Here is a 15,108-nt window from a genome sequence, read left to right on the forward strand (position 1 = left end):
AACAAATGAACCCCATTATATTTATTTGGCAGGAAGAAAACATCTAGGTGAGATGAGGACATTTAAAGCTCACAAATACGCACCCACGCATCTGCTCCGCTCTGATTCACAGCTCTGTCCTTAAGAAAGGTTTAAAGAAGAAACAAAACAAGAACGTGCCAACTTTCAGTCTTGGAAACATGAAACACACACACACACACACACACACACACACACACACACACACACACACACACACACACACACACACACACACACACACACACACACACACCATCCCAGACTTGAGCCTCAAAACACCATGAGACAGTGTGGTGAAGAACTTAAATCAATTAGTATATTGGGGCTTGGACTCTGGATAGAAAGTTCAGATTTACAATTTAGCTCCTTTAGCATTCAGCAGGCATCAGCTCAGGTGAGTCTGGGCAGCAGAGCAGTTAATGTAAGTACTTCAAGACTTCTGCAAGAGAAGCAGGATATAATTGCTCCTTATGGAACTTCTCTGCAGGGCAGTAGTTCTCAACTTGAGCATTTATCTGGAGGCCTATTTAAAACACGGGGTACTGATTCCACAGGCCTGGGGCAGGGCCTGAGAATCTGCATCTCAGATGAAGTTCCCACGTACTGCTGGAGCTGCTGGTCTGGGGACCACACTTTAAGAATCCCTGGCATATATAATACAATTAAAACTGCATTTTAAGAAATAGCTTTTTTTCTAGAGTCATAGAAATGAATTAATTTTAATCGTGCTTTCTGTGTTCTCAGTGAATTCTAACCAGTGATCGATAGGTCTACAGATTTACCTGCATGCTGCAGTCAATCAATTTGATAAAAAATTGTTTGGGTTCAAAATCATTATGATTTTTGGACCAAGTCCATTTGTATGCTAAACCAATGGGACTCAAACTTCAACCAGCATCAGAATCACCTGGGAGGCTAGTTAAACTATTACTATCAAAATACTGAATCACTATGTTGTATCTCTGAAACCAATATAACATTGTAAATCAACTATACTTCAATTAACAAAAACAGAAACAAAAACAGATAACTGGGCTACATCCTGAGAATTTCAGGTTCATTAGGCTGGCATAAGGCCCAAGAATTTGCATTTTTAAGAAGGTCCCAGGTGACGCTTCTACTTTGATCCCCTGAGTAGGTCTGTGCCTGACCAGGGGTAGAGGAACTAGTTGAGGGGAGCGGGGCTCTGCAGGGTGTTAGCAAAGCCAGTAGGAGGGACTGACTAAACATGAACTTGATATTTTTTTTCCCCAGCCAAACGAAGAATAAATCCCTTCTCCAAGAACCTTTGCATAAATTCTTCTACTCAACATAATTCAAGTTCAGCAGAGCGATTGTGATTCAACCCAATTGACTAAAATAAGATTTTATCCCCTGTAATAAACTACCTGACCTTATCTTTTTTGTCTACAAGAATAACACATAACATTTTTGTAATTTAATTTCTATAGTACCTGGTCATGAGCTTATTTGTTTACTTGGTTACAAAGCATAATTTACGGAGTTTGCCAAATATTTACAACCTGCAGAAAGTACAATGAGCAGTCTGGAAACTGTCTGAACTTAAATCCAAATCTTTGCATTTTGAACTTCATAGTTACAGCTTATTTTTGTAATCAACGTAAAATTCAACTTGGTATAAAATAACAGACTTATTTGCGGAGATTTTCAATGATGGTTGCCTTTCAATCTGATGTACAGTGATTGTGCTTGCACTTTGCTGTGTAGAGCCAGCTGTAGCTTAATGAAAGACATCTGAACTGCCTTCAACACACCAGGGACAAAATCCTCCCCAACTAGTTGTATCCCAAGAGAGAAAAAAATACATCAGAGAAACTGAGTTGCTTTTCTAACTAAAGAAAATTGTTACAATATTTGGTATTATTACAATATTTGGTAGGGTTTATGGTAAAACAGTGGGCAGAGAGATGAGTAGGATTCAGAGAAAAAGCTGTATTACACACAGTTTAGAAAAAATTAGGAAATATCTCCTTCATGAGGCCGCTTTTTCATAGATGTAATCAGACGCACCTATTACCCAAAGGCACACTGCATTTGAGGGAAAAGTGCCAGCAATTTGTTAGCAATTTCTTTTAACAGAAAGTTTTTAAGGAGAGGAAATGAAAGCTGAATTTTCTAACTGGAATGACAGGAAGGATTTAGGGAAGCAGAAAATAATGATCTAAATTGGAAAGACGCCAAGACACCGGGGTTACAACCTCCAGGCTTGTCATGGATTCTTAGCAACAGTCCCATTACATCCTGAAAAGTGACTCTAAAAATAACACCATGGAATCCCAGACCTTTTGGACTATCACTGAATCACATTTTCTTGGGCTTCTCGTCCAAAGATAATTCTCTTAGCTTTTCTTTGAGCTAAACTGTAAAAAACCTTATCGCCTAGGTTAGAATTTATGGATTCAGTCAACATAAAGACCTCAATAAAACAAGTATGTATTGAGCATCTACTAAATGTTGGGCACTGAATGTTCTAGATGTCGGGGATGCAGCAGCGAGCAGGATGTTGCCTTCGTGTGCAGGGAGGAAGGCAGTAAATGAATGTATGGCATGAAAATAGTGGTAATTGCAAGGAAGATAAATACAGCAAAATAAGGAGTTAGGATGTGCTGAGGGGAGATGATGCAGGAAGCTAAGGTGATGTTCCAGGAGAGATTTGAGAAATGTGAGGGAGAATGCACTGCATGCAACTTGGGAAAGAGTATGTTCCAGGCAAAAGGAACAGCACATGCAAAGTCCCTGAGGCTGGAAGGAAATACAAAGGAGGGAAGAGGGAGATGAAGGCAACATGAGGAAGGGAAGTGAGAGGGGATTCTTGTTGGGCCCTGTGAGCCTTGCAGGGTTCTGAGCAGCAAAGTGATGTGACCTGAATTACATTTCAGAAACATCCCTTCAGCTACAGACTGCAAGGGGCAAGGCCAAAGTACAGATGCCAATTAGGGGGGGAAATGGTATTGGCCTAGAGAATGTTGTAGTGATGCTGGTGGTAGAAGCAGCTAGATCCTAGATCCAAGAGTGTTCGTTAATGGACCGATCAGGACACTGGAGGAGGGTGTTTGTGGACTCAGCAACTGGAAGGATGTGGGTGAAATGTTTAGATACCGTTAGATATTTATTTCGTAGGGGAGAAAGGTCTATAGAATTGAGCTCAAATCTTGTAAAGAGGTAGAGTGGCCAGGCAAGCTTATTTATTCTTTTTTTTTTTTTTTTTTTTTTTTTTTTTTTGCGGTACGCGGGCCTCTCACTGTTGTGGCCTCTCCCGTTGCGGAGCACAGGCTCCGGACGCGCAGGCCTAGCGGCCATGGCTCACGGGCTTAGTTGCTCCGCGGCATGTGGGATCTTCCCGGACCAGGGCACGAACCCGTGTCTCCTGCATCGGCAGGCGGATTCTCAACCACTGCGCCACCAGGGAAGCCCAAGCTTATTTATTCTTTAAGCAGAGCGGGTGATTGAAGAAAAGACAAGCTGAGCTACAAAGATGTCTGGTGACATCTTATATTGAAAAAAGAAAAAGCACAATCATTTTACTGTCCTGTGTGCTGTGAAAACATTTTGTATTTATTTGAAAGCTTAACTCTAAGAAAGTCAGATTTCATGTCAAATTTTATTGATTCTTAAGATGCTTCCTTGAAATAAGAAGAAAAAATACCATAGAACCCTTTTAGGAAGTGGATGAACAAACAAAGTAAGATGGCTTTCTCAGAGTCAGGAAAGATTCCACGTGTATTGGTCCTCCATGGAGAGGATATGAATTGAAGGTTGGCCCATCTGCTTGGATTAAATGTTTAGTTAAGTGAATTTTTCAGAATCATTGGACTGTAAGTATCCTAAAAGCCTGGGAATTAAGAACAGACTCAAGAATCTCAAATAAATACTCCTAAGCAAGTTCTGTACTAGAAACCCTCTTAAAATTTCTATTTCACTGGTCAGACCAAGACTTGTCAGATGGCATAAAACAAGCAAATCAATCTGACCACCCAGGGAATGCCAAACCCTTAGTTAATAAGCTATTTTCCAACATGTTGTACCTTTTTGCTCTCGCCTTGCATGCTTACCATGAGTTACTTACATTTGTTTCCATACCTGCCTATATATGTAATAAAAATTACATGAACCAGTGAAATACGCTTTTGGAAAGAAAGAGGGTTGTTGTTTCTTTTGGTGAATATTTGGGAAGATTTCTTTAAAGGCGAGTTACTAAAATTTTTTTCTCAAGCTCGATGTAAATAAGACAACTAAAGGATTAGGGAAAGAAGTCATGCAGTTGTAGGATTCTTTATTTTGATTGCTCCATGAGTGTCTTAAAGTCTCACTTGTACTTTAAAGAAACCAAACTGGATTATTTCAGGCAATGCATTAGGGTGAAGTATAGGCAAAAAATACATCAACCCCTGTGGTACATATCTACAATGGTATACTACTCAGCCATAAAAAAGAATGAAATAATGCCATTTGCAGCAACATGGATGGAACTAGAGATTATTATACTAAGTGAAGTAAGTCAGAAAGAGAAAGACAAATACCATAGGATACCACTTATATGTGGAATCTAAAATATGACACAAATGAACCTATCTAAGAAACAGAAACAGAATCACGGACATAGAGAACAGACTGCTGGTTGCCAAGGGGGAAGGGGTTGGGGGAGGGGTGGTGTGGGAGTTTGGGGTTAGCAGATGAATGCTTTTATGTATAGAATAGATAAACAATAGGTCCTACTGTATAGCACAGAGAACTATATTCAATATCTTATGATAAACCATAATGGAAAAGAATATTAAGAAAAGAATGTATATATATGTATAACTGAATCACTTTGCTGTACAGCAGTAATTAACACAACATTGTAAGTCAACTATACGTACTTCAATAAAAAGAAAAACTACATCAACCCCCACCTACAGACCCATACTGAATGCAATGACCTTGGTCCTAACATTAAAAGACGGGTCTACAGGGCTTCCCTGGTGGCGCAGTGGTTGAGAATCCGCCTGCCGATGCAGGAGACACGGGTTCGTGCCCTGGTCCGGGAAGATCCCACATGCCGCGGAGCAACTAAGCCCGTGAGCCATGGCCGCTAGGCCTGCGCGTCCGGAGCCTGTGCTCCGCAACGGGAGAGGCCACAACAGTGAGAGGCCCGCATACCGAAAAAAAAAAAAAAAAAAAAAAAGACGGGTCTACAATTGAACCACATTTATATGCTTCAATTTAAAATAAAGCATTTAAGGTCTGTAAGCGTTATTTTTAAAAATGATGACTTGTTTGAAATAGAGACACAGATGTAGAGAACAAACGAATGGATACCAAGGTGGAAGCAGGGGTGGGATGAACTGGGAGATTGGGATTGACATACATACACTATTGGTACTAAGTATAAAATACATAACTAATGAGAGCCTACTGTATAGCACAGAGAACTCTGTTCAATGTTCTGCGGTGACCTAAATGGGAAGGAAATACAAAAAAGAGGGGATATATGTATAGCTGGTTCACTTTGCTGTACAGCAGAGACTAACAGCATTGTAAAGCAACTATACTCCAATAAAAATATTTTTTTAAAAAATGACTTGTGTTAACTGACTTTTGTGATAAAGTGACCAGAATACAGCTAGCTAAGAGGACAGATAGCACATTCCATGGTCCCATAATTCTATTCTAGGCTCCTAAGCCGTCCTCAGGTGAAAGTGATACCACAGGCTGAGTCCCAAACACCATTTCAGGCACACTGGGAAATCTTTACATTTTTCACTTGATCTGGTCTAATTTATGAATTCTGCCATCATTTTGATCTGTGGTAATTACATCTGTATTTTGTATAAATCCTCTCACTTTGACGGCTTGTGTGTTCTGTTAGGGATAGTAACATATACAGAGGCATAGGAATAAGGCAGTGGTGATGGGGAAAATGTCAATGCTGGAGGTGGTAAGTATTATGATCTGGAGGCAGACAGTTAAGTTTTGAAGTCAGGAAGTAGGCAAGATTATCCACACACGTGTATGCATAAGTGAAAAATTTGTTCAATATCTTCCAAGTATCAATTAACCAAAAGGACATGCTCTAATAAGCATGGGCTGTCTCGTTTGTAGAGTGAGATTAATATTTACATATTACACTATTAATGAATTATAAAATTCTAACTAATAGTTCCCAGAAGCTGAAACATTTAGTTTATTTAATAAGAGCAGGGTCAAAGAGTATTGAGTTTGAATTAAAAATCCAGTACAGAATTATTTTATAGTCCTACTTGTTTGGCCAAGCTAATCTTAAATTCAGTGGAAATGCTACTGCAGAAGCACCCCAAATCTGATCTTTAAGCATAAACTTCCGCCTGGAACATACACATATATACCACGTACTCCTGAGTATAGGTTTCACACCATGACTTTTAAACAAAAGGAACCAAGACTGACAACAATCGAACCATGGAAAGTAAGAACATTATGGGCTTACTGATCTGAGCCACCTTCCCAGGACTGTACTTGCTCAGGGATGGGGTGGGGTGGACAGCATCACTTGGGAAATCAGAAGACCTAAGCTGTAGGCTGGACTCTGGCCTAGCCTGTTGTGTAACTGCTTGGCTTCATTTGCCACATCTGACAAATGAGGTGGTGGGAAGCTCTGCTTAAGTTCCATCTCCAGCTCTAAAATTCTAGGAGCCTGTGATCTGAATAGCAGGCACACATTGAGGGCTTTGGATGAGAAAGGCCGTGCACTAAGCACTTTCCATGTAACAACTCGTAGTCTATACAACAATCCTAAGAGCAGGCATTTTGGTATTGTTCTTATTTTATGGATGCAGAAGGTGACGCTCAGAGAGGCCAGTTGCATGTCTCAGTCACACAGCTGGGAAGAGAAAGAGCAAGGATTTAAGCCCAGGTAACCTGGTCCCAAGCCCAGGTTCTTAAGCTCATAGGAGTCATACTGTTTCTTGCAATATGACGCATTGACAAAACCCGGGGCATACCGGTCTACAGAACTGTGTTTTGGCAAAACTTCAGGCAGCTAAACATCTCTGTCTGATTAACAAGTCTTTTTCTTCCTGGGTGGTCAGCATGGACTTCTGGGATTGAATGTTGTTATTGCAAATAGCAACCAGAAAGACCTCTGTAGCAAATAATGAAAGCGTGAACTCTAAGAAACGATGCTTGTTTAGATCAGCAGGTTCAAGAAACCATTCAAACAAGGTGTTGCTCTCAGCACAATAATGAAAGAACTTGAAGGCAAAATCTGTTTCCCCAAAGTGAGTTGACCTGGGAGAACAGCATGAAACCAACCGAACCACTGCAAGGACAGAAGCAACGGCTCTTGTGTCACGTGGAACATCCATTCCCGGGCCCAAAGCCACAGCTGGGAGCCTCTCAAGCTTTACTGCACATATGAGTCACTGGGGGGCCTTGTTAGAAATGAAGATTCTGAATCAGTAGGTCTGGGTGGACCCAAGACTCTGAAGTGTAAGGAGCTCTCAGGTGAGGCCTATGCAGCTGGAATGTGGACCACACTTTGTTAGTGAGGGTGAAAGAAAGACGGTCTTGGAATCTGCAGAACTCAATTCTGTACCCGTTAGCTCTGGGCCCAGGGTTAAATCTTCTCATCTCCGTTTCATCAAATAATCTTACCTATATATTCCCTTCAGGCTCTAAATTTCAATATTTCTAATGATGGCCTTTCTCATTCGACCCTGCACTGAGCTTCTACTTGCAGGATCAATGGGAAAATAAAATGATTCCCCTCCCAATCCCCTAAAGCCACATTTCTGCAATGGTAGAGCAAAGGCTCAGGCCTCTTCACACATATTATGCAAAGATAATGGGCGCTCCATCCACAGGTAAAACCACTCTGAAGACAAATGACTTGGAGGAAAGTGATTTAAATTTGAAGCTTTCTACTTTGGCCAAAATCTCTTTGAGACTCACTTGCCAGGGCAATAGTAGGCTGGTTACGGTATTATGATGGATTATAACCCAATACTTTAACAGCTTATGGCGGAGGGGCAGATATCTTAATCACGTAGACCTGCACTGTCTAACACGGTAGCCATTAGCCATATGCAGCCACTGAAGTGTGGCCCATCTGAATTGAAAATACACATCAGATTTTGAAGGCTTTGTATAAACAGAAGAATGTAAAATATGTTAACTGATTTTATATTGATTTCATGTTAAAATGACTGATTGGGTTAAAATATGATATATTAGAATTCAAAAAGATACATGCACCCCTATGCTCATAGCAGCACTGTTTACAATAGCCAAGACATGGAAACAATCTAAATGTCCATCGACAGATGAATTGATAAAGAAGATGTGGTAGATATATACAATGGAATACTTCTCAGCCATAAAAAGAATGAAATCATGCCATTTGCAGCAACATGGATGAACCTAGAGATTATCAGACAAAGTGAAGTAAGCCAGACAGAGAGAGACAAATATCATATGATATCGCTTATATGTGGAATCTAAAATACTGAAATTAATTCAACCTGTGACTACTAGAAAGATTTAAACTACATCTGTGGCTTGCATTATTTTTCTACTGGGCAGTGCTGCTACTCAAAGTGTGCTTCTCAGACCAGCAACATGAGCATCAACTGGGAGCTTGTTAGAAAGGGAGTATTTGTCCTCACCTCAGACCTATTGAATCAGAATCTGCATTTTTACAAAATCCCAGGTGATTCCTGTGTACATTCCAGTTTGAGAGGCTCCTACAACACAGTAGGTGTTCGGGCTCTTGGCATACGTGAGGGACATGCTAAAAGGGTATTGTGCTTGCTGAATTTTCTAACCAACATTCCAGCAAGGCAATGGAATCATTTTTAAAAATTTAAATTAAATTATTTTATAATTTAAAATATCTATTACAATTATACATGAACAATTATGTGCACCACATATGTACATATGGGGGAGAAGGGAAGGAGGCTGTTTCACAGAGGATACCTTAGTTACTTCTGAATTTTCAGCCACCATGTATGTGAAACTGATGTTCACCAGATCTGTACCACTGCAGACACAAACTACCCTCCCTTCCAGGTCATTTTCTGATTTTCCAATAGCTTCAAGAGCAGCCAAAATTTTGGGATCCTATTGAGGTAAACAAATACGAAAAAATACATTAGATCACAGAGCATGGAAGAAAGATGGTAAAAAGAAACTATGTTTGATGTAAAAAACATACATTAGGGCATTTTTTTTCTTCTATCTAAAAATGCCCAGGTATCTGGCATTATTCTAAAACTCCTGGAAGTAAAATATTTAACACTACACATGACTGAAACTCATTTGGCAAGAAAAGTATTATAAGATTATCAGTTTAGAAGACTGGGAGGGAGGGTCTTTCTTTCGATTTCTGGTTGTGGTTATCGGAGGACCCCGACTATGGCAACAGGACAGAAAGGCTCTGACTGGGACCTGCTTGCGTCCACAAAGGTCAAAGGGATCTCTCACAGAGAACAGTCACTGCGGATTCAGGCAAATATGCAGGGCATTGCCACAACCAGCAACCACAAGTTACTCAAAAATGAGATTAAGTCTTTCAAATAGTCTGGACACAAAGAGTGAGTATGTGCACCTCTAGGAGCCCTGGCATCCTCATCTGGAAGGAAAACTGTGTAAGTTTACCCTAATTAGCAAAAAAAATAGTGGTTTTGTCCTCCACAAGAACTCAGGGGGAAATGCCAACATGGTTACACAGAGATTGTAACTAACATAAAAGAGGGTCACTAAAGAATAAAAAACAGGGCTTCCCTGGTGGCGCAGTGGTTGAGAGTCCGCCTGCTGATGCAGGAGACGCGGGTTCGAGCCCCGGTCCGGGAAGATCCCACGTGCCGCGGAGCAACTGAGCCCGTGAGCCGTGGCCGCTGAGCCTGTGCGTCCGGAGCCTGTGCTCCGCGACGGGAGAGGCCACGGCAGTGGGAGGCCCGCATACCGCAAAAAAAAAAAAAAAAAAAAGAATAAAAAACAAAAACAGAGTGAGGAACATAATTTCGTTTTGAACATTTAAAAACTTGCAGGGCTATTATGGAAAAGGGGATAAATACTGTGCTAGAATATTCTAGGAAAAAACATCTTTTACATTCCTAGCACCACTATGCAAACAGCTTCTTATTCAAACAAATCAATCACTGTGAAGAAGGCTGATTTATGCGCTCTTTCCTTCTTTTTTCTCTCGGAGGCAAACTGAGCCTTCAAGGTGAGCTAATGTCTGCGTGCACAGGTGCACAAATATGCAACTATCTGAGCCATTTAAATTTCCACATCAGCCATGAACCAGAAGTGACTCACTGTTTGCTGAAAAAGAAGGTGGGGGTGGGGGGGTGCTTGTCAGATTAATTTCTGAGTTAAGGTAACTATTTATTTCAATGCCCGTATCACACAAGGATCATCATTTTCAGAAGTTAATAACAGTTTCTGATGTAACTAAACCCGATGCAACCCAAATGACCCAACCATTATAGATGAGATGTCTAAACTGTGTCTGTTCTTCATTCCCAGCTGATGACTGGGGGGCAGTAACGGGTTAAACAACATTCTGTGGTTAGAAGACCAGCAAACACCAATCACAGGTACCTTTGGTGTGGCTCCCAGTCGAACACTGTTGATGAGAGAACATTCTAGAACTTGTCCTTCCTGCAAAGAGAGAATTTAGCATAGCAGTGAGCCTAAATTCTGCCAGACCTATGGCACAGACAAGGTGACAAATGTTTGTGATGATGTAGGAAATGCTGACTAGAGTAAGGCAGAAGCGGGATTAAAAACAAATAATTAATAATAATAATAATAATAATAATAATTTCCAACAGTCAGAAAGTCAAGGCCCCAAACATTCCATTTCAAATATATGTATGAATGCAACTTTGAATAATTATTTATAAAATGTTTATAAAATGTTACTTTTATACATGTAATAACATTAATACTGTACGTATATTATTAAATATATGTGTGTACATGAAATAGTAAGTGGGACTATGCTAACTTTTATATAATTTTGATTTTACTTTTTGTAAATTTTACCCAAAGGCTCATGAAATGTGTCACTGTGCCGTGTGTTAAGTCCTGGGGTGTAACCAGATGAAAATGCCCTTAACTGCACCCCTGAGACTTCAGCTTGAACATCTCTCTTCTGGGAAACCTTTCTAACTCCCAAGACTTAAATCAGACTTGCCTGTTTAAGCTCTTGTAACAACCTGAACTTCTCTTTCACAATTCTCAATGTCTTGTAACTTTTTTCTTTTTTTTGGGGATGCGTGACTTTGATACTAGGCTGGAATCTATAAGGATCACATCCTTGACCATCAATGTATCCCCAACGCCTAGCACATGTTTTTAAAAGTCTTGAACGAATGAATAAGCGTAGGGTCCATGCCCTCAAGAGGCATTCCATCACTTGTTGAAAAATGAAATGCCTTCACCCTGACAGCAAGAAGGAACAGCTTGCTCTTTCTGAGCCATACCTTGTCTTCACTTCTCCAGGTCAGAAAGAAGCCAAATTCATCCACTTTGAAGAGGCAGTTGGGTTCAAACACAAAGGATTCCTGTGAAAAAGAAATGTGTTGATCTGCATGACTCACACCATTTTGGATCTAATAAAAATGCAAACATCTTTTAGCCTCTAAACAAAAGAAAAATGCATCCTGAATCTAATGACCACATTTCTTATTATATTATGTAATGTTTTCATTTTGAAAATTTCTTGCATTCATTTTTGCATTGAAAGACTGATCAATTTTATAAAGCATCTTCCTTTAGGGTAGTTTTAAGAACAAAACACACTAATGTTCTGAAGGTCACAGAGGAGAAATTTGCTCTAAGATCTTGGAAAAGAGCTCCTGGAAAGAAGAAGGACTCCCAAGTTCCAGCCAACTGGTATCCCTCCACAAAAGAGGAATTGTTGCTGGTCTCTAACAAAATGTCAGAAATCAGGAGATAATTTTTTTAAGTCATTGATTTTTTTTTTTTTTTTTTTTTGTCTATACAATTCAGCATTCAGAGGTTTACTCAGATAATTCCTGAGCTTTCTGCTTTTGTATTCAACCTCACTTGGTGTCCCATAAACCAGGACTTAAGCAAGATTTTAAGCTACTCAAAGTGTAGTCCTGGGACCAGCAGTTTCAACCTCACCTGGGAGACTGACTGAATTGGCAGAATCTAGGGCTCCAGGCCAGACAGACTGAATCAGAGTCTCTGGGGTGGGAACCAGAAATCTGTGTTCCAGAAACCCCTCCAGGTGATTCTAATGCTCACTAAAGTCTGAGAACCACTGCTGTGGACATCAGGAACTCTGTTGAAAACTACAGAATCAAAATTAAATCAAGATGGAATGTTAGCCAAATGCAGGGGCCCCAGAGCAGCTAAGTTGTATTTGCCAAAGGATTCCTGGTTTTTATTTTAGCAAGAAAGCAACACTTTTCTTAAGAACGCCAGGAAAGTTCTATGCCAATGGAAGCAAAAGGGCATTCAGGGAATGAATCCAGATACTTTCTGCCCACTGTTTGCATTACATCAAGACTTGGCACCCACGTGTCAACAAATCCACTCATTCTTCTCGAGATCCAAAGAACTTGTCCTCCTAGATAATTACAACACTGCTATAGAGAAACTGACTGGCAAACAGGAGCAGGGTGTGACTTCAAACAAAGAGCAATTACTGGATTAAGATTTTAACTGTAGTCCAGAATCTCAGTTTAATCCACCAAAACATATCTTTCCAAATTCCAAGGAAGCAGCAACATTCATCAAGGTAAATCCAATGTCAAGAGACTTGGCCACCTCAGCGTGTCAGAATTTAGAGTCCCAGGGGCCCTGAACAAAGCCAACTTTTAAATTTGTTTGGGTAGTTTTCTGACAGGTGAAGAATTATCATAGGTATTTCAACTCTGTACCAGGCTAGTGCTTAGCACTGTAGTCACAGAGATGAGTAAGACAAAGGAAGGGGCATAATGTGACCTTTGCTTTTGGAATCAAAACCCAGTTCTGCCACCTATTATTTACCTTCTCTTGCAAAGACCCTTTTTAAGTCTCAGAATCCTTATCTAATAAAAGGAAGTATTTACACCTACCTTTTAGGGAATGAAATGAGATGATAAATTTAAAGTACCTTTACATTTTTACCATGAATGTGAATCACATAGTTACATTTCAGCAAGTGGTAGTTACCAACCTCACGTGTAGTTCAGGTTTATATTTGTGGTAGCAAATTATGAACAACATGAAATTGCCAATATGTGATGTCTTTGACCCACAAAAATACACTTTTAGATGGTTCAACATTTTAGAAAAGGCTTGACTCGGAAGTTGACATTTCAGATGGGTCTTAGAAGATGAGCAGGAGTTATCCAGGCGAAGCAGCATGGCAGGCATGCAGGATTGACCTGCCAGTGGGGACTTCTGGGGAGCTGGTGTGGTTAGAACATCTTAAGGGGATGGTAGGGGATGAGACTAGACACATAAATAAAGCTAGATAAGAATGGTGTTGTACGTCCTACAAAAAGGTATTAAACTTGAACCAAAATGTCTTATGTCATTACTGACTGAGAGAAGAGAATAATCAATTAATTAAACTATGAGAATGAACACATTTTAGAATACTTCCCAAGTAATATCCTAACGGTAATAAAGAATTTCAGTGTTCAGAAGTATGACCTAAAGTGGTGTTTACAGAGTAGATCCACAATGAATCAGCTACCATCATTATTATTTACTTATGTGCACCCTATCCAATTCCAAATAAGGATTTGAGATGATCCAGGAAATATACATGATAAATAAGAATGATTTTCCAGCTTATTTTGAGGTGGAACTTTCAGCTCCTTGGCCTTCTTAACTGCAAGGAGTTTTTTCTTTCTTCCTCTCTCAATTACTTAGTACCCTCAGACCTTACCATCGCCACCCGGAAATTTGGATTCCTAAACATCTCACTCTTGGACCCTTCCATCTGATGCTTTTTAGCCACTAGCTCTACAGTTCTCACTCTCCTGTATTAATTTGACTTCTTGCAACTTCCTCTTCATTAACCCTGCCAATCTCTCACTAACCACCAGACTTCTCCTTTTACTTCCATCCTTGTCTAGCTTATTTCCATGGTCCAATATTACAGTCACTCCAGACACCCTCAACTCCTATGTCTCATTTTCTGTTTTCTTTGCCAAAAACCTAAGTCCACCCTGTCCATTTTTTTAATTGCTGAACTTGATGAAAGAAACCCACAAAACTGGATTGTCTGGCTTTGGTTTAAATTCACGATTATCAACTTCAAAAGGATAGTCAACATGACTTTCAACCTTGTAATTCTTTCTTAAAAGGTTCCCCACTCTTTGAAAGGCCTATCTCATTGCTTCTTCTCATACCCCTTTACTCCCAGCCAATTACTGGGCTTCACTGATTAAAGGAAACGTTTCAGATGAGAACTTTCTCCATCTTTCCTCCTAATAAAGCACACTTTCTCCCATCAAAGGTCAATACCCCCACTTCTGCTCCGGATTCAATCTTCTTCCAGGTTCCATCCTCTCTCACCTACACAAGGATTTCAGTCTTCTGTTTATCATCACTCAATACTCAAGTTTTTTCTCTATTAGATCATTCTGATCAGCACACAAATATGTTCTAGCCATCAATACTTCCTCCTTCATTTACTCCCTCATGTCTCTCACCCCCTTTCAGGGCATAATATCGTGAAGAGTCTTTCTCTAGCCACTGTCTCTACTATCTCCCTTCCCTACCATCTCTGACCAGTTCCATCTGCCCTCTGTTTCTATCTCTTGCTGACATTTCTCTGCCAGGTCCACCATGACTTAACGTTCATGCTGCCAAATGCTGTGCACGCATTCCTTTTCTCCTTTGATTTGATCTCTTGAGTGGCTGACTATTCCCTTCTTTTGGAAACTCTGGAATCTTGATATTCTGACTGTGTTCTGTTCCTTTAAGTTCTTTTCCTTCTACACCCAACTTCTACATGTTCCACAGGAATTGGCTCTGGGAATTCTCATTTCCAATACGTTCCTAGACCTCCTTTAACCCCAGGGCTTTAATATCATCTATTTCTTGAGGATTCCCAAATTTATAACAGCA

The 15,108-nt window shown here is 40.1% G+C and overlaps 1 protein-coding gene across 7 annotated transcripts in view; it reads right to left on the reverse strand.

Annotated features, from left to right (window-relative positions):
* PLCB4 (phospholipase C beta 4) overlaps positions 1–15,108 on the reverse strand; it is a 436,230-nt gene that overhangs the window by 127,137 nt on the left and 293,985 nt on the right. For all 7 annotated transcript variants that reach the window (XM_067012117.1, XM_067012114.1, XM_067012118.1 and 4 more), the window contains 3 exons: positions 11,496–11,576; positions 10,609–10,668; positions 8,980–9,123 (listed from right to left, as the gene is read on the reverse strand). In XM_067012117.1, coding sequence (XP_066868218.1) covers positions 8,980–9,123; positions 10,609–10,668; positions 11,496–11,576 — 285 coding nt within the window. The remainder of the gene's footprint in view (positions 1–8,979; positions 9,124–10,608; positions 10,669–11,495; positions 11,577–15,108) is intronic.

Source organism: Kogia breviceps, chromosome 14, assembly GCF_026419965.1.
Source record: "Kogia breviceps isolate mKogBre1 chromosome 14, mKogBre1 haplotype 1, whole genome shotgun sequence".
Lineage (NCBI taxonomy): Eukaryota > Metazoa > Chordata > Mammalia > Artiodactyla > Physeteridae > Kogia > Kogia breviceps.